The following is a 19,931-nucleotide window of genomic DNA, read 5'->3' as shown; positions in this document are numbered from 1 at the left end:
GCTGACGTTTCGAACTGATATGCTGATGATACTTTTGGTCACGCACTCTGTAGCTGCTGGCGTGATTTTGTGTCTTTTGTGAAGGATTTTGAATATTTTTTGCACGAGTATCTAATCATTTGCCCAAACTAAACTTTACATGTATTGAAACACCTGTCCCAGTATAGTTAGAATCTAAAATCTTGTGGAATTCCGAGACATGGCACATGGTCAAAATGACAATTCTTCAGTTTCACCGACTGACTAACTCAATTTTGGAGAAAACTCCACAGGCTGCCCAAGCTCTCAATGTTATCCTTTTTTTTTTTTTTTCCACTTTTATGCGAACGTTCACCGTAACGTGACATATGGTATATACCATTACATAATGACCGAATTTGACCATCCGAAACGTGACTCTTCCCTTAAAGCATATGGAGGTGTTGTGTTACAACGGTTTGAATTTGTAAAGGTTTGTATGGGAATGCAACGGTTTTGCTTGAAAAGTCAATTATTCTCATATTTTGTGAATAAAATCTACTTACCCTGTTGCTGTGTTGTATTCTTTGTTGTTTGCCAGCTCCTTACGCCGATCTAACGCGATTTCGGCGAGTTATCGTTCTGTGGGTTTCCACTTAAGGAACGATAACTCGCCGAAATCGCGTTAGATCGGCGTAAGGAGCTGGCAAACAACAAAGAATACAACACAGCAACAGGGTAAGAAGATTCTATTCACAAAATATGAGAATCATTGACTTTTCAAGCAAAACCGTTGCATTCCCATACCAGCCTTCATAAATTCAAACCGTAGTAACATAACACCTCCGTATGCTTTAAGGCCAGAGTCACGTTTCGGATGGTCAAATTCGGTCATTATGTAATGGTATGTGTCATATGTCACGTTACGCTGAACGTTCACATAAAAGTGAAAAAAAATGGGATAACAAATAATTAGATTAATCCAATATTCTTGAAATTGTCCTTTTTTAGACAAGAAATAGTTCTGCGATAAGCTGTTTGTATCACAACTTTTCTGCGCTCAATGGTTGCGAAATGCGAATCGAATGAAAATGGTCGATTTTCAGCCGATTTTCAGCCCAGTTGGGACTCGCTAAATTGCATGAAATTGAGTCTGAAGGTTATTAATCGAAAATGTCGTTTTTCAAGGTAAAGCTATTTCAACGAAAAAACTACAGCCTGTTTGCACTCTTGCTAGGGGCTAGCTATATGCAAAAGACGAGTGAATTTGAATTTTGATTTTTGTGGGAATTTGCTCTTAAAAATCTTTCTTAAGAAATGCTTTCTCTTCGATGATGTCTTCCAGAGCTTTCTGACAGTCTTCCATCGCAAGGCAAAGTTCGCCATCTACTATACAGTGCCAGAAATGGCGCGAAAGCCGACAATGTTAGGATCTTGGAGTTGTTTTAAAATGCTGGCTTCCAAAGTCAGTCTCTCGCTTATTCCCGATCGTGCCTTCTTGTTCACCTTTTTCACGGCCCAAGGAGGATATTGCGCCTTCGTCGCACAACCGGCGTCCACTTCTTTGGCTAACGGGGGTAGAAAACTCGCTCATGCTTTAGGAAGGTTTCAAAATGCTCAAATACAGCTCGAATTTGACAATCAAACGCTTCTGTCTGTGTTTTTTAGTGTCGTTTGTTGTCAAATTTCAAAAATTCGGCGTTTTCATTGGTCAATGCTCTCAATGCTTCATGGGATTATTTTACGTGGGGCCGCCATCTTGGATCTCGAATGTAGCGGAAGTAATATCATAAAACTACAGGTTTTGTACGTCTCGACAAGAATACAATCAAAACTGCGGTCAGCACGAATCGTATAGCCAGTATCATGGACAATAGGCCGGCTACAACTGCTGCACCTAGTTCGTATGGTTCTCAACCTCGCGTTGTTTTGGACGACTACAACAGTGATTTGAACTTTGTTATTAAGCCTGACGGTGTAACAGGATCGAGTTTGCACAAGGATGGGTTTGAATATATGTGGGCTGGAGCGAGGGCGACTCACGGTATTCGAACTGGCAAGGTACGATACAATAAAACGTTGGTACATCTATAAGGGTGCATTCCTTTGGAGTGATCTGGATCAGGATCAGTGATCCAAGATCTGTCTGGATGATGGTGCATCAAAGAAACCGACGAGTCCATGTCCAGAGTGGATTCATCGGTTCCTTTGATGCACTATGATCCAGACAGATCTTGGATCACTGATCCTGATCCAGATCACCCCAAAGGAACGCACCCTGAGATGTACACTGTAGGTGCCTCTCAAGAAATCGGTGAAATTGATTGATGATCAATTGGAAATGCTACAATAACTGAAGAAATTCTTGCGTGCTCATTGGCTAATTTTCATTGTTGATAAGAGGACAGACACATGAATTTATAATTTATGCAAAGTTGACAAGAAGAACAAGCGAGAGTGGACAATTTGACAATTTGTTATTATTATAATAGTCTAAAAGAACAAGTTGACGTCAGTTTTTCATGCATCTGCCCTGTTATTGACTATGGATTTCATCATGACATTGTCAAAGTGGTCTGTGGATCCACTTGGCTATGGCCTCATGGATCTACAACTACTTTGACAACAACAATAGTTTATTACTGAAATTAATGATCTATAACAGAACAGACACATGAAAAACTGACATCAATTTGAAAGTGAAGTATGATCATCGCAGTAAATTTTCCAATTTAAGCAACTGGAAAGAAGAAGCCTGAAAAAAATCAAGGCTTCAACGGGATTTGAACCCGTGACCTCCGCGATACCGGTGCGATGCTCTACCAACTGAGCTATGAAGCCACACATTGGGAGCGAGGTCAATTAATTGAGTTCATATCTTCCCGTGAGTGAAATGATGTGAAGTATATATGAAATAATTCATATTTGAACTGCGGTAGTAGATGAAAGTGAAGTATGATCATCGCAGTAAATTTTCCAATTTAAGCAACTGGAAAGAAGAAGCCTGAAAAAAATCAAGGCTTCAACGGGATTTGAACCCGACGGGGTTCGAATCCCGTTGAAGCCTTGATTTTTTTTCAGGCTTCTTCTTTCCAGTTGCTTAAATTGGAAAATTTACTGCGATGATCATATTTCACTTTCATCTACTACCGCAGTTCAAATATGAATTATTTCATATATACTTCACATGACATCAATTTGTTAATCAATGATCAATTGAAAATTTGTCAAACACAATCAACCGTGACTTGAAGAGCAAAACATGTACAAAAGTTGTACATTGATACCACCACCTTTCAGCCAGCGACCTTTAGGTTCATCACATGGTACCCCACAGACTCTACTAAAGATAAAAATTATGTATTAGTTTTGCTTTCCCTGTTTTTCCATGGATCGCACATTGATTTCTTGAGACAAATTTGTATAAATACTTGCAGTTCATTGTATATTCCAGTGGCATCTCTTCTTGAATTCCACTACAAACATCCTTACTTACTAAGCGATCAAAGCATTTTACTGGAACCACAAGGACACAACTAGTTCACTTTGAAGGTTGGGTGACGATGACCTGATTGGCCACGCTCATTGATCCTGCTACATTAATTATTTTGTCCGCTCAAGATTATGTGCTTTATCCTGCAAGAAAAATTCTTTTTGGTGTTCTTTATTATATATTAAAATCCATTTTGACCAAACTTGTTCAGTCAAGATTGCTTGATATTTGTCTCATCTTTGTTTGCATGTTTATGGACCTTGACCCACTCTCAGTCTATAAGCAAGCAAAGAAGAACTTGGCCAATATCCTGCAATTTTCACGTCAGGCTTGGTCGATAATGATATTATGATAAGTGGATTGGTGACTTGGCTAAAGTGTAAATAATGGACAAGCGTTCTCAAGTCGAAGTACTGGCAAAAAGAATTTTCCGAGCCCCCAACGGGAGTCAAACCCATGACCTTACTGGTATTCTGGAAGGTCATGGGTTCAACTCCTGTTGGGGGCTGGGAAAATTCTTTTCCCGAGTATTTCGAATAATAATATTATAACCCAGATGTAACATGGTGGGGGACATCTGTTTTGACATAAATACTTCTGTCCATCTAATTTCACTCGTTGCTATGGCACCAGACTACTACATCTGACACATCTGTTGAAACCACACTAATTTGTGTAGAACTCCAATAGTAAGCCCTGTTTAAAAATATGATTTATATGAAAAGACAGAGTCACCTTCACTTACCAGTTACAATCTTGGATACTTTAGCAGTGACATGAAAACTCTAACATACATTTGTCAAATACTTTTGTGCCATCTACAGGTCTGCTTTGAAGTTCGTGTACTGGAAAAACTTCCAGTAACAATGCCAGAAACAGAAACTAATCCTCATGTTGTGAGGGTAGGTTGGTCTGTGGACAGAGCAAACCTTCAGGTTAGTGAAGCTTAGTTGCTCTTGGATCCTTCAAGCTGTACCACCCATAAGAGCACAAAGTTAAACCCAATGCAGCTACCTCTCATAAGCATGTTGGAAGAGACCAACTTTAAATCACAACTGTCGAACCTCTTGCTATTAAGAGGCCACCTACTAAGTGGCCACCCCTTAATAAGTGGCCAGTTATCAAAGTCTCAAAATCACTGTCAGTAAAATACTGCAAATGAAACCTTTATTTTCTAGCCACCTCTATTAAGCGGTCGCGGCCACCTTTTTGTAGTCCTGATGAGGATTTTCCTATTGCCTTTACCCCTATTAAAGTGCCCATGAAGTAAAAAATGATTGCTGCTTATTTGAAAAGGCTTTTCAAAGTAAAGAAGAATGGTGTTTACCTGTTTGGAATATCTTTTTTCGTTCTAGAGATCTTTACATTTTTGTATTATGCAAATGAGGAAAGTGATGACATCATAAATCGTTCCACTTGAACAGTAAAACACTGAATCAAGAATATCTCTAGAAATATTGGAGCAGTGTTCTTCAAACTTGGCACCAGAAATGTACATCACAAAAGAAACAGAATGACACTTTCTGTGTTGTTACCATGGCAACACTTTTGGCTCCAGTCTCTTTCTGTGAAAATCCAAATATGCCCATTTGCAACCCTTTGAGGATGGACAGAGGGTGTTGCTTGGAACACACACGGTTCCCATATTGTCTTAACTCTGCCCATCGGATTGTTGGGAGTGAATGATCGTTGTTTAAGATAAAATCTGGGAATTTTTCTTTTTAATTAAATCAGGACCAGCGGCACAGCTGTTGTCATGGCGACAGCACAATGGGTGTCATTTTGTTTCTTTTGTGATGTACATTTCTGGTGCCAAGTTTAAAGAACACTGCTCTAACATTTCTAGAGATATTCTTGATTGATTGTTAAACTGTTTTTGTGGAACCACCTATGACGTCATCACTCAAAATACAGAAACGTGAATATCTCTAAAACGAAAACGCCATTCTTCTTTACTCTGAAAAACCTTCCAGATCAGCAGCAATTATTTTTTACTTCATAGGCACTTTAAACAGCCACCCAAAAATTAATATATGTAGTTTGGCTTCATTTTGGAAAAGGTGATGATAGATAAGAGTTCTGAATAGAAAGGGACGACTAGTAAAACACGGAGACACACATTTGCCATGATTGTGCTGATGTGATTCCATGTTTACTAAGCAGAGATCCTGATGGTAAAAAAAATGTTCAGGGTACACCAACCTCTATTAACTGGCCAATCTCTCTTAAGCAGCCACCTTCCACTTCTCCAAGGGTGGTCGCTTAATAGCGGTTCGACTGTACACATCTTTTTTAAAACTCTTTTATTTTTTCCTGGGATGACGTAGAATTTCTGTCTCATTAGCAAAAGAATTGAAATCTTTTTGAATTAATTTGCAGGTAGGAGAAGACACCTTGTCATATGGTTATGGTGGTACAGGGAAAGTTTCTGTAAACAATAAGTTTTTTGATTATGGCGACCCTTATTCTACTGGCGACATTATTTGTTGCTGTATAGACCTGGACTCTGATCCAAGGGTTGTTCTTTTTACCAAAAATGGAAGGTGCCTGGGTGTGGCTTTTCGTCTTGGTGCAGAATCAAATGGACAGACTTTCTTTCCTCATGTTACTGTCAGGAACATGAGCCTTGCAATCAACTTTGGCCAGCGTGAGCCCTACTCACCACCTCTCCAGGGTTTTAGCTTGATTTCGAGGGTGTCACCTCAGAATTTAGAACGAGGGTCAGTTGGGCCAGCCTCCAGACATGAATGTGAAATTATCATGATGGTGGGGCTACCAGGAGCTGGTAAGACCGTTTGGGCGATGAAATACGCCAACGACCATCCAGAGAAGAAGTACTGCATTCTTGGGACCAATATGATCATGGACAAGATGAAAGTGATGGGTTTGATGCGGAAACGAAACTACCAAGGCCGCTGGGACGCCCTCATCAAGCAAGCAACTGATACCTTGAACAAGATGTTCAAAATTGCAGAGAGGAAGAATCGTAACTATATCCTTGACCAGACCAATGTGTACTTCAGTGCACGAAGGAGAAAGATGAGCAACTTCCATGGTTACCGACGGATTGCTGTAGTGGTTGTGACCACGGATGAGGTGTTGAAAGAGCGCACTGCAAAAACGGAAAAAGAAGACGGGAAGATTGTGCCAGAGTCTGCAGTGCTTGAGATGAAAGCGAATTTTGTTTTGCCGGAAGTTGGCGAGATTTTCGATGATGTGTGGTTCATTGAAGAAGACAAAGCCACTTCTGAGCGCCTTGTGGCCGAGTTTCAAAGGGCCGGAAAAGAGTACAAGGAAAACGAGAATAGAAGAAAACCCTGGGGATCAAGTGGGAGCCAATCTTTCGTCGATAGGAAACCCCGAAGTTACCATCCAGGCCCTGTCATGTCTTTGCAGGGTGGCCCTCGAGGGCAACATCCCGGCCACAGTGACCGTCATAGAGGATTCCAAGGGAACTATCCTACAAGAGGGGTTCGTGGCACATCAAATAATGTACCCTTTCGAGGACCTCCGCTAGGAGCCCACAGGGCTCCAGTTAGGTCATTTAATGACTATGGACAATCTCAGGGACAGAGATCTCAAGGATGCGGAAGACCAGACAAGGCACACGGGACTTATGATTCAGGGCCTCCAATGAGGTCCAATGATCTTCGACCTCATCAGGGTCATGAAAGAGGAAGCAAGTCATATGGGGCGTATGGTTCAGGGCCCCCAAAGAGGAACTATGACCATGGACCTTCTTACAGAAAACAAGAGACCCACGGCCGCAATCACGGGCATTCCTTTGACTCTTCCCGCCACCAGCCACCCAGTAGCGGGGAAGGTAGACACAGTCAGGCTGCGCCCGCCCATAGTCAGCGGTATGGGCAATCTTACGACAGCCAAAGTACCGCACGCTCGTACCCAGGAGAACACGATTATTACCCAGGGGGAGCACGGAGGGGGCAAGCACCACAAGGTTGGAGAAGTAAGTAGTATAGGTATTGAGGAGGGTATTATACGTGATATTATTTGTAATCACTTGTTAAGCAACTAACACTGTCATATGTGACAAAACTGTGCAAAGAAGGCGTTTCATTGTGGAAAGAGACCGTGGGGAGAGACCAGGAGATTTTCTAAACTTTGCATGAGTAACCCAACTACGGCACAAAAATATTCATAGTTTTAACGACGTTACTTAGTCGCTAAAGGAGTAGACATATACTTTCTTAACGAGGCAACGTTTCGAAGTGTAAATAGATTTTACCAGTACATGGATCTATGTTACAATCACATTTCTTTTTTATGAGATCCATGCTCTAATTGTTGCATATGTACCGCTAGATGCGTGATACCTTTTAAACTATTCCTCTGTAGTTAATTATTTGTTATTGTTAGAAATCGTTTTTTAAACAGCTTACTTTTATTCTCATTGTTATATTTTTTACATTAAATTAGTGTTCGTACATGCATCGTCATTTCACTGTGAATACCGTAAACTGCGGGTTATAAGCCCTGGGCTTGTACAACTTCGTAAGGGCTTTTGGATGGACTTATATCCGAGGGGGCTTATATCCGAGAGGGCTTATAACTGGAATAAATGAACCGTTTCGAAACGAGCTAAAGCTACACATGTTGATGGAATAGGTTCTTTATTCACTGGTAATTAGGCTTGAAAACATCATAATAAAACGAATTCAAAACAAGGAAAGCAAGAGTGGGGCTTCTAAGCGGCAGTTTACGGTATACTCTAATTCACCGTAGTGTCGACAATAAGCTGCACAAGCTAAAAATGTTGTTTCTCCATTCACTCATAACCTTACCTGTATTTAGGCGCCATTTTGCTATCCCGAGGTGCGTTGCTCTCGTCCTAGTTGTAGTCTTATCGGTGTAATTTCCCTGCGAAATTTGACCAGAAAACCATACAAGAGCTAATTCGTGACGGACCTCGTCCGTTTCCTCATCCAGTTAGAGCCAAAACCTGTTGACTCAGTTTCCGGCGAATAACTAGTCCCGTCCCGTTATTACACTGGGATGAGAAGCCGGTGTCGGACGGGGTTACCGCCTCTAGTGTGAATTTGACCGAAAGCAGTTGTTTCATGAGTTATTTAACATTAGTTTCAGGTTGTCTACCATCAACAAAGCATTTCCGGAAATTTTAAGGTCTTATTATTCGTAATTTTATTCTGATTTTTACAGCTTAGTTATTTTATTCTTGGCTTGCACGTGACGTCATCATTTTCTAAAATCTAAAACTAAAGAGCCACCAAAGTTGTTATCCTCGTGCGGCATAAGAGGGGGTAAATTTATATCTGTTTACAACTTTTCAGCTCAGTAGCTTGCTTCGTCTGGAAACCAGCGCAATTTGAATTTCAGAGCTATGGTGGTGCGTGACATAAAGCTGCGATCGCGTTTGTCGAAAAATATATACTTATCTCGTGATTTTTAGTCTATTCAGAAGTTAAAGTATGAGGAAAAGGGCTTATGTAAATGTTTGTTTGTTCAGTACAGATAATCAGTCGCCTAGATAGCCAAAGTAAGTTCCAGATGTTTACACTATTTTCCGGTCGCCATGTTGGTGTTCCACGGAGGTACACCAACATGGCGGCTCCATACTGGGCTCTATAAATTTGTGCAAAATATTTCGACGAATATCTGAAGTTGAGGAAAACGCACAGACTTAAAACGTGGAGAAGTGTCTTCTTTAACAATCTCCTATAACACCACAATTTCTTAACTTTATCCACTGAATGGTTTTCGAATTATTTTTTATTGCGTGACGGTGCAAGCCAAGAATGAGTTTATTTTACTCAATGTTTTGATATTTCTACTTTTCTTTTTATTGATTTTTATTGGTGAGATAATCTCTCATAATCATGATTGTTTAATTGAAATCTCGAGTTCATAATCGAATTGTTAAATAGAAGTTGTATAAATAAACGTTTGTAAATGGCCAACCACTTGCCAACCGTGATGGTTCAGTCCTTGCGATAGTGAGAAAGGAGCTGGAATTCGTTTACCTTGAGAGCAGGTAAACGCGAGGGAACAACTCGGTACTTACCGACACGTCCCCCCCCCCCCCCCCCCCTCCTCCGAGGGGGACTCCCATGTCGGGGTATTTTTAAGGCGTTAAAAAACCGGTTTTGGTATCTCTTAGGGTGCTCAACCTCAGGAGGTCCTCAGCGGGAGCTTTTAGGGTATTGAGCCGAACAATATGACAGGAGATGTTTTGTGTTAGAATAAGTACCTCTTAGGGGTGAAGGAATTTTCCAGTCACGCCCACAAAGCAGGGTCTTACTACCTCTGAGGGGTTCTTTTCAAAATTTTCGACGAGCACCCCGGTCCTTTTTATATGGGAATCCCGAAGGGGTTTTCGCGGTCATTTCATCGCTCGCGTGTCATACCCACACGGGGCTGGGAGAAGGGAGACCCTGGTAACGAGCTTTCTTATTATACCGTATTTCAGATCAAAATACACTGCTATCGGAGTCACTTCGATCTTTTGGATACGACTTATCTAAGAAAGATCGAAGCCGCTCTGCTATATAGGGCAAGACTAACACCGTTGAAAACCCCTAAGTGCCGCACATGCCCTATTTACCTTATGTAAGAACTAACCAAGGAGCTGAGGCACTAACGTTTTCAATCTATTCCAAGTAATGTAATGAACACCCTCGAACAAGCAAAACACCACCTCTTTGACCATGCCATGTTTATTTTAGCTAGTAATGGGCATTGTTTTGTATGGCCATGCAACACTTAGTGGAGAAACAGCTGTGAAAAGAGACACTACTTTAGCGAGCCAAATAAATGGTGCAAATTACTCCCGGGACCTCTCGGCACAGGGGAGTTCAGAGTCGAACCTACCGCCATTTTTAGTGAAGTGGAACCCAGGTCTCGACCGCCACATTTGTAGACAGTTACAGAGCTCGGACGAAAAGTGGCCACGAAATTTTTTTTTCTGCTGGCAGTTCTGTTCCTGAATCTGGTTTTTCATTATTTTTCATTTTGCATATATGAACGATATTCCAGTCTCGTTTCCAGAGCCTGCGCGACCCCTTTGGAACGAGATTGGCCGAGGTAACTCAGGGTTGCCACAGGTCAGGAAATGGTCAGGAGAAAAAATATTCAAAGACAGGGAAAAGTCAGGGATTTCACCTTGAGTCAGGGAAAATAGACATTTGAAGAAAAGTCAGGGAGTAATCTACCATTGAAGGATGGAAGAAATATTTGGGGTCACTGTGATCTCAATAATGGTTTTCCTTAATGACGAAGGAAAATTTGTTGAAAACTTGTCAGTTTTAATGAACGAGTGGAAAGAACGGTTGTAAGTTCAGGTTAGAAGCCTCTACTAGATCTGACATTTTGTATCTATTTGGTAAGGGAAATTTGATTTTTACCAGGGAATAGTCAGGGAATTTTGAAAAGTGATGTCTGTGGCAACCAAGCAACAGTTAATCGCCAAGGTATTCCCAAGGTAGTCCCTCTTTGGTTATCTTTGTACACATCCATTTCTTCCGCGGTTAATGTTACCTCGCGCACTCTGTGAATATTTTCGTGGAGATGCAAATGCACGTAAAGCCGTTCAGGGAGTTCCCGAGAGGAAAATCCTGGTCACAGGATCGGCTATTTATAGGTCTCCTGCGATTTGCGAAACCGGTAGTAAACTAAAAATAAAGGATTACCTCAGGAATAAGGTCTGCATGGAGGATTTTACTTGTTTACTCCTCGTCCTCTCTTACCCTTGCCCCATGGAAACGAACGATGAAACAAATAATGTAAATAACGTAAATAAACATGAAGAGGTTAAAAATCCCACCTGGTAGTAGGCAAACCAGTTAGTTGGCTATCTATAAACGTGGCCGAGGAGTTGAACTCGGAACTACAGAGAACAACACCAGCAAGGGTGGTCGGAACGGGACTTAAACCCGTGACCTCGGGATTTCAAGTCTGGCGCCCGAACCACTCGGCCACGCTGACTCCTACAGGTCACGTCCTTTACTTTAAGAAACAAAATGTCACAGCATAGCAGCTAAACTTTTCACTTTTTTAATACATTATCGATCGTCTTCTTACCTTAGGTAGACAACTTATGTCTACTTTTGTAAGCCATTTACTTAGTTATAGTGTAAATCCACAGTATACATAGCAAAATGGCTGAAGGCTTTCATGTTTTGTGACAAAAATATATAAATATACGTGGCTGTTAACCCTCTGTGCTGATTATACCATTTTCTCGAGTCTCGGCTTGAAGGAGTCAACCTAGGTTTGACCGAGCAATATTCTAAATTAAATTAAACATATATCTGATACAATTCATTGCAAATTTCCATCTCCTACGATATTTGCTCCATTTCTTTCAAGTCAGAGGAAACCTGCCATAAAACACAATCACAAAAATAAGATTGCTAAGTTAAATATTTGTCCTATTAGCTAACAAGTAAAAGGTGTTTGGTGAACTGGGTCGTCTGGTTATGAGCCCACTGAGGCAAAACTTGTTTGGCATTTATTTGTCAAATAGAAGATAGTTTTCCATGTTCTCTTCAAGAAAAAGAAACCGTGTACCATATTTCTATCGAGTTTTAGTATAATCTACTAGCGTTCTATCACAAATGCTGCTCTCTGATTGGTTACCCTATTCACTATGTGTTCTGTTACAAGTAGATAGTGAGTATTGTAGCAGTGTGCGGATTTAGATAAAATTTTAAACTACTAGTAGATTTATACTAAAACAATAAGATTATTCGCTCTAGATTTCTATACTCGGGCTGCGCCCTCGTCAACTATCACGTGATAGAAATCTCAAGCTAATAATCTAATTATTTAATAGAACGTGTGCTTTGTAATTTGTATGCAAAACGTGTCTCGAGTGTCGCATCATTATATTTTATTATTATACATTAAGCTCACTATCTTTTTTCTGATTGGCCGAAAGCGTAAAGTGAATTTTCGAAATCAGCGCCTGTGACGTCATCTAGTTGCAGATTATACAATAATCATGTCAAGGACACTCAAGGTCAAGGGTGATCATGTCCTGTATGGCCGCGGTGCATGATTTCTAAGGGTAATCATGTCAAGGTCGCGCGCTTTGTGTTGCTTGACAATTATTAGATTCGGTTCTGTGATATCCAGAATAATCAAGGTCTCGGTAAGGGTTATCAGCCTCAGCCTTCGGCTTCGGCTGATAACCCCTACCTCAACCTTGATTATTGTGGACATCACAAAAACCTCATCCAATAATTGTTTATTATTTTACCATGCGGTACTCTCGCGGACACCTTTTAATAACTTTTTCAGACGCAAGATCAATACCGAATGTAAACTCGATGTCTTGAAATGTAACATATTCCCTTCTGAAAATAAGGCCACCCAAAAACAGCCCAAGAACAAGTCTTTAGATGAAATACCAGCTCAGGGCTTATTTCTGGAAGTCTACGGAAGTGAAACAACAACAACAACAACAACAGTAACTGCGCTTACTTCAAAGGAACAACCAGTGGAGACTTGTACGTCTTGAATTGATACGCCCGGCCATACCTCGGTAAGTACAAGGCCGTTCTCTTTGCTTACTTCAAACACGCACTATAGTTATAAAAGAAAAACATCAAAGAGTTAAATTTCACGATCCATTAGAAAGTATCAAGACAATTTATCAGCAAAGCATGTACCTTTTCTGTTATAATCATATCCACACAGTTTGTACCCGTCAAAGGAAGCGTGCACTTTTCTAAAATCTTGTGTTTATCTCCCTGTGAACAGAAAAGGACACAAATACGAAGATTATTACCAAACTGAAACACGAAAATTCTGTTCAGAGACCATGTTTCTCTAAAATACAGTATTAAGCTGAATACATATAAACCTCTTTCTTCCAGCCGTCAAATAGTATTTAATCAATGGTGTTATAATTTCAATTCTCCCTGACTTTTCTTCAAAATGTCAATTCCCTGACGCTTCCCTGACCTTGAAGAATTTTTTCCCCGTGACCATTTCTTGACTTGTGGCAATCCTGCTGGCGCGCAGCTTGAATCAGAGGCCAGGTTTACACTTTAACCTTCAAATCAGAAACATCAAATCGTTTTGAATGGAAAATGGAGCTGTCTGTCATAAACCTCACAGTACTTACCTTCGCCAAATGTTCCATCGTGACAATAACTTTGGACTCGCTAGAGACTAGGTCCATAGCTCCACCCATTCCTTTCACCATCTTCCCCTGTAAATCAATCAATCAATCAATCAATCACTCAATCTATCTATCTATTAGTCCATCAATCAATCAATCAATTAGTCCATCAATCAATCAGTCAGTCAGTCAGTAAGATAGCCAGTCAATCGATTTAACATTCAATCGAACATTCATTCAATCAAAAGTCAGATGGCCAGTCGGTGATGCATACATGAGGTACTTACTGGGATCATCCAGTTAGCGATGTCTCCAAACTGTGAAACTTGCATGGCTCCCAGGATTGTTATATCGATGTGACCACTACAGCGGGGTAGAACATGAAACAAAACAATCGTCTTACATTACCAGTCATTACTCATCCTAGCGGTATGCAAAGCTTGGCTCGCCACCAGTCTTCTTGCAGCTTAGTGGTCAGAGCATCCGACCAGTGTGCAGAAGGGCCTGGGTTCGACTCTCCAGAAACTACCATGGCCGTGACACTCTGAATAAGATTACTTCAACAGCCTTGAAGTTGCGAATACCACTACAGTACTTTACGGCTGAGTGCAATGGGCAAACAGGAATGGCGATTTTTCCGAGATTTCCGGAATTCTTAAGTTTGCGAAATTTTATGGTTGAACAGAATGCACAACTCTTACAATATATAAGAATGGTGTAATAATTAACTGGGTAAGCTGTAATGTAAGGACCACTTGTACAAACAGCAGCGGAGTGAAGCCGGGTCTTGGTTTAGATCAGGATCAGCAGTGTAAAATAAAGCATAAAACCAACTGAAAGGCTGACCGGTCAGCCTTTCAATTGGTAATAATTAACTGGCTGTCGTGGAAAGGTGACCATTATAAAGAGGTTACCAGTAGAGTAATGTCTATCGATTGATACAAGGTAGAGACAAAAAAATCTTGGCCCCTATAGAGAGGCGTAAGTTATCTTTTTACATCTACATTTATACATGGTAGAGGTTGCCCATCCCGTCTAGGAGTGCTGGTGCAGATGCATGTGTTCAAGGTCTAATGTATCACATGGAGGCTGTACATACCCTCTGATCATGACAAATGATTCATCGCTGGAAAAATAAGCGCTACCCGGAAGGACGGTCACTGTCTCTTTACCTGAAAAAAAGCCAAGCGTCACTTTCTGAACTAGGAGCGTGTTTAAAACACGAAATGGCGAAATGAAAAAAGTGTCACTACGGTTAACAATAGTAATTGGACCGAGTCGAGTGCAGTTCAGGGAGTAATCGCGCGAGTAATTTCAAAATCGGACGAGCGCGAAACGTGAGGTAATTTGAAAATACGAGCACGATTACTCCCTGAATTGTACGACACGAGGTCCAATTATTAATTAATCGTATCTATGACAAATTTAGGGAAAAATGTCTTCTGAGAACTTCTTTTCAGCGAAAACGTCTGTGTCGCTTTTCATAAGTTTTGAAAGCTGCAGGAAACATTGCGAAGAAAGCCATTACAGAGCGCGTAATTGACGTGCGAATCACGTGGGTATCCAACTACAGGTATCCAATAACAAAAAGTTCAAATTAGATACCTGTAATTGGACACCCATGTGATCGCGCGCCGATTAGCGCTCAGCTTAGCCTAAATATCACTGACTTGAACGTGGTTAGCTCTCAGTAATTGTATGGGTTAACAGTATCCCACATTGTTAAGTGCCATTTCGAAATTTTGTATTTTAAACACGCCCCTTAATTAGGATACCTAAGTAACAGTAAAATCGGTTACCAAGACACCCATTTTTGATCGAAATGAGACCCTAGGAATGCGTCGTTTTTGATGTAATGATTATGGAAGAATAAATGGTCTTAATGATATTCAAGTAAAGTTTTATCAATCGATCGATGTCTGAGTGAGTCTAACATGTCAGACCCCATCTCATTAATGCTTAGATCGCAAAACAACCTACCAGCATTGATGAGGTCAGCATCTTCTTCTCCAGGTCTTGGAAAAGGGCCCTGTGAAGTTGATCATTAATAACTTCTTATCAACAGAGAGTGAGGTCTTTACGGGGAAATCTCAAACCGAGACCCGGCAAGGTCGAGGTTTGAGATCTTCCCGTAAAGACCGAACGTTCGAAGTAAATAAGTTGTTTATTATATTGGTTTGTGCTTTGTCTTTGCAGACGCGTAATCGGCCCGTCCCCATTGCGGGAGAAAAATACCCTTCAGTTAGCCAATCAGAGTTCCCGTTAGATCGGCTATAAACACAAGCAATATAATAACCTGTGCTTACTGCATGTATCTTAATATATGTACCCGCATTTTGAAGCAGATTATTCTTAGTTCTCAAAATGGTAGCTGGCCTTTTTTACCGTGCCCAAAACGACATTAGGGAGTTTAAGAAGCTACGACAGCGACGCCAAGGACAACGTCGATTAAAAAATGAATTTATATTTTACCTACGAATCTCACGATACTCTTAAGTCATTTACTTTGTTTATCACTGTCAAAACTATCACGAAACTGAATCTGGGACACAGCGATAAATTTGAAATAGAAATTTAAAAAATTTGCCGTTGGGGTTCACGTTCTTCAGACAACACAGAATTTGGTCATTTCACGTTGTTGTTTTGCAGAGGATGGCAAGGAAATGTGCCAAGAATTTAACGCACGTGCACAGCTATTCTTTTGCTCATTAAACCTTTTGTTCAGCGACGTTCCTGTTGCCGTTGCCGTCGTGGTTTTCTTAAGCTCCCTAATAATATGTTGTATCACTCGGAAAAACAACAGGCATTAAATTTCTCATTCGAGGTGTCAATTTAACTTCAGAGAAACTGAGGGTTTTCGAACAGATCTTTTTGCTGAAACAATTCTTTGGGTACACTTGAAAATTACTGTAAGTAACCCACCACTGGAAAATTGTACTGATAGCGTTCAACCCAGTTAGTAGTTGCAATAGCTGCCTTACAATTTTTGCAAAGAGTAAGGTTCCTGTTTAATGACAAGTACTGAACGTTCTACCAACTGAAACTAATCTATTACTGTTGGACACCCTGTGATCTGACAAGTTTTTCAAGCTAAGGTCTGAAAAACACAGGGCGCTTTTCATTCGATGGTTTGAATTTCCCGAAATATCGAGTGATAAATGGAACAGAAAGTTCCCGAACTTCCGGAAAAAGAGACAACCGTGCGAGGTATACCGAAATTTTTGGAAATTTCTTGGCGGGAATTTACGTCTCATTTGACTTTCCTCCCAAAATTTTCGGAATTTTCGGTTGATTGGTTCGCTTATCGCAAAATTCAACAATTTCTGGCTTTTCTGGAAGCTTTCCCAGGAAATTAGTACCATTTGTCCAAGTTTTGAAATTTTCGGAATTTTTGGTTAGTCTACCTGGTAAATCACTGAAAGTTCAGTCTCGGTCCCAGTTACTTACATATCAATTTTTACGATTTCATTTAGCTGCAGTAATTTCTAAAAAGTATCGTGCTCGAATCGTGAGCTTCAAAATCCTGCAAACGGTGCTAAAATATTCCTTTACACATCTACATGTTAAAGCCATGCCTAACAAAACAGGAAGTTAACAAAATTCACGCATACTTTACAATCAACTTACCAAGCCAAGAACTCCGTTTTCACTTTGCAGAACCACACTCATTCCTTCAGGAATATAATTACTGGCTAACATGGGGATACCTATTCCAAGATTTGCTAAATATCAAACGGTTAAGGAGATTGCTATTGCCAAAATTAGATTAAAGACACTTTCAAACCAGGATGAAAATAAATTGTAGATTAAGCCTACCAATTTCGAAGCCATTGCGTGTGCAGTCATTGTCAGGGAATTAGTATGAGAAACAGCTACATTTGCTGACAAAAGTTGCCAATTTGCTGATTATGATTTGGAAAAAGGTGTATACAGTCTTATAAAGACATCAATTATTTCAACAAGGCATTAACTACCAGTAAGTTCCATCAGAAGAAACGCGAGACTCAATCAACAACTTGCACTTTGCTAATGCGGCTCAGCTAGTCAACACATGCACATACATAAATTGGAAATGAAATGATGGTAAATGCACGTTAAGCGTGGTAGAAACACAACAAAAAAAGGCTTTTTTTTTTTTTCAATGCCCATCTCGCATATTCAAAACAAAATCCATAATTTCAGCAGAAAGTAGGAAGTGTGTGAAATTTGAATGACGTTTTACGGCCTATTTGTTGTTGTTGTGAGATGAATGACATACCAACAGCCATACCACGTAGCGATTTTGCAGCCATATCTCGATGTGTGGTAACACATTAAATACATAGACCCATTCTTCTTCACATGGGTTAACTTGCATTGATAACACAAAGCCAATGCTAAGTTTTAATTGTACATTCTTTAACAAGATCTCAGTTGAAGAGCTCTTATGTGTTATGTGCATGGGTAAACAAGAAATGACATCTCATAACATTACAAACCGTGACTTCAAGCTACTTCAAAGTTGACCACACTGTGTGCAAAGCAACAGTAAGTGAAAACGCATGGGATTTCAAAAGTACCACTCGAAAATTTAAAAATTACACAGTTAAGGCAGCAGGAATGTGACTAACGAAATCTTCTCCCATAACAGGAATACAGCTACATAGGTACACTGTTCGTTATTTTTCAAGGATACCATACATTCCGTCTTTAAACTCTAAAGCAGCCCTTTTTATAATTCGCTCTCTGAGTTGAGCACCAGGAGATGGAGCCTTGCCATTTTCTTCTTTATCCAGCGTCAAAGTTAGCCTCTAGCAAAGAGTTAAGGAGAACTCAGTCAGCCAAGGATCATAATATTCATTATAGAGCAGTTTGCACTTGAAGGTTTGAAGTAATTCGTGTTTGCTTTGGTTTTGCATTAATGTTGCATTAAATAATGCCCTTGGAGATTGGCTCAAAAAAAAACACTTGCGCCACCTTGTAAGCCAATCAGAAGTAACGGTGAATCGCTTGGACACGTTTTCCCGCGCTTCGCGTTGGCTGCCGGAGACATATCAGTTTCCTTCAAATCTTTGCTTCTTCAGTGGAGTGTCTGGGTCTTTTGTAATTGGCCGGAGCGATAACTTGCTTTTTTTTCTGTTTTGTTTTGTTTTTTTTTTTCTTTTTATTATTATTATTTCATTTTTATTTTTTGGGGAGCTTTTACGTTGAGCATAATGCCCTACTAGCAAACGCTTATCTTTATATATTGAAAATCTGCCAATCTGACTGGATCCTTCATCGTTGAGGGTTTTCCAATATACACGAACTGATACGATCCGTATAATGGCATTTTCCTTTTCGCACGACTCGTACGAGTCATACGGGTCGTGAAACAATGGTTTACGAGCCGTACAGTTGGTGAACTGCATATCATTAAGAGAGACTTAGGGTGTATAGACAAGTCCACGACCCGTGCGACTCGTACGGGTCGTGAAACAAAAGTTTACGAGTCGTACAGTTGGTGAACTGCTTATCATTAGAGGGACTTGGAGCGTGTAGGCAAATCCACGACCCGTACGGGTCGTACGGCTTGTACGGGTCGTAAATATTCATCGTGTTTTGCGCTTTGGGAATTTACGTTTCGAACGAGGAATAGACATTTTAATTAGCGCTTTTGGACCCACCCGCTTTAGGACTCCGAAGAGTATACCCTGTATATAGCGCTATTGGGCTCTCACGCTTTGACAACGAAGAATATTCATCGCATTTTGTGGGCATTCACGTTTTTAGAACGTGGAACATACATTGTCCTTAGCATGCTTGTCTCTCATTTATCATTCGTATATAATTATGTATGCAGTTCACCAACTGTACGACTCGCAAACCATTGTTTCACGACCCGTACACCGGTCGTGCGGTTCGTACTGTCGAGGTAGGAGAGCTGTCTTACTAATGATATGCAGGTCACCATTGTTCCACGACCTGCACGACTCGTAAACCATTGTTTTACGACCCATACGACTTGTACGAGTCGACAGTATTGGACAAGGATGAGATCAGTCGATCGCTTTGCCAGGCATTTCAAAAACGTTTACAGATGAAACGACTGGTCCGAGCGGTGGTCCAAGCTAAAGCTGTGAGAGACGATCATGTTGAGTAGAGATCATCTTGGGTAATAGCGAAGATGGCAAAATTAAAAGACTTTGTATTACGAGCTTGAAAAAAAATTAGAGAATTCAACAATTATTCTAGTTGCTTTAAGCGAAATCTAAGCGATGGGCAGCAATTTGGGTGCAGGGGATTCGATTTTGCAAAATTAGAAATGCTTGCAACTGGCCTGTTTTGGCCTGCTCGCAGGCTCTTCTTGTTTGGGCGTCAATTACCTCGCTTCAGTCAGTAACTTGGTGAATAATCGAC

General features: G+C 40.5%; 2 protein-coding genes across 2 annotated transcripts in view; one reads left to right on the top strand and one right to left on the bottom strand.

The window, feature by feature from the left end:
• The first annotated feature begins 1,688 nt into the window (after positions 1–1,688).
• On the top strand, positions 1,689–9,387 carry LOC149114406 (heterogeneous nuclear ribonucleoprotein U-like protein 1). The gene is made up of 3 exons (XM_089286894.1): positions 1,689–2,019; positions 4,276–4,386; positions 5,831–9,387. Exons 1-3 carry the CDS (start codon positions 1,825–1,827, stop codon positions 7,424–7,426), a joined length of 1,902 nt encoding a protein of 633 aa, XP_089143020.1. The 5' UTR covers positions 1,689–1,824; the 3' UTR covers positions 7,427–9,387.
• A 2,076-nt stretch (positions 9,388–11,463) lies between these two features.
• LOC110047997 (succinyl-CoA:3-ketoacid coenzyme A transferase 1, mitochondrial-like) overlaps positions 11,464–19,931 on the bottom strand; it is a 29,731-nt gene continuing 21,263 nt past the window's right edge. Inside the window, exons 10-18 of the mRNA XM_089286896.1 lie at positions 18,229–18,343; positions 17,181–17,275; positions 15,534–15,582; positions 14,653–14,725; positions 13,841–13,916; positions 13,557–13,643; positions 13,099–13,179; positions 12,911–13,012; positions 11,464–11,805 (exon numbers count right to left, since the gene is read on the bottom strand). Of these exons, the coding sequence (XP_089143022.1) occupies positions 11,767–11,805; positions 12,911–13,012; positions 13,099–13,179; positions 13,557–13,643; positions 13,841–13,916; positions 14,653–14,725; positions 15,534–15,582; positions 17,181–17,275; positions 18,229–18,343 (717 nt within the window). The 3' untranslated portion in view covers positions 11,464–11,766. The remainder of the gene's footprint in view (positions 11,806–12,910; positions 13,013–13,098; positions 13,180–13,556; positions 13,644–13,840; positions 13,917–14,652; positions 14,726–15,533; positions 15,583–17,180; positions 17,276–18,228; positions 18,344–19,931) is intronic.

This window comes from Orbicella faveolata, unplaced genomic scaffold, assembly GCF_042242905.1.
Source record: "Orbicella faveolata isolate gen_17 unplaced genomic scaffold, um_ofav_v1 contig_14, whole genome shotgun sequence".
NCBI classification, from domain to species: domain Eukaryota; kingdom Metazoa; phylum Cnidaria; class Anthozoa; order Scleractinia; family Merulinidae; genus Orbicella; species Orbicella faveolata.
This window is presented reverse-complemented; position numbering and strand designations above follow the sequence as displayed.

What these genes read in the sequence shown, in the direction of transcription:
- LOC149114406 (XM_089286894.1), top strand. Translation starts at nt 1,825, where the DNA reads ATGGACAATAGGCCGGCTACAACTGCTGCACCTAGTTCGTATGGTTCT. An exon ending in ACGGTATTCGAACTGGCAAG is followed by an intron (nt 2,020 to 4,275) that starts GTACGATACAAT and finishes TGCCATCTACAG; the next exon opens with GTCTGCTTTGAAGTTCGTGT. An exon ending in TGGACAGAGCAAACCTTCAG is followed by an intron (nt 4,387 to 5,830) that starts GTTAGTGAAGCT and finishes ATTAATTTGCAG; the next exon opens with GTAGGAGAAGACACCTTGTC.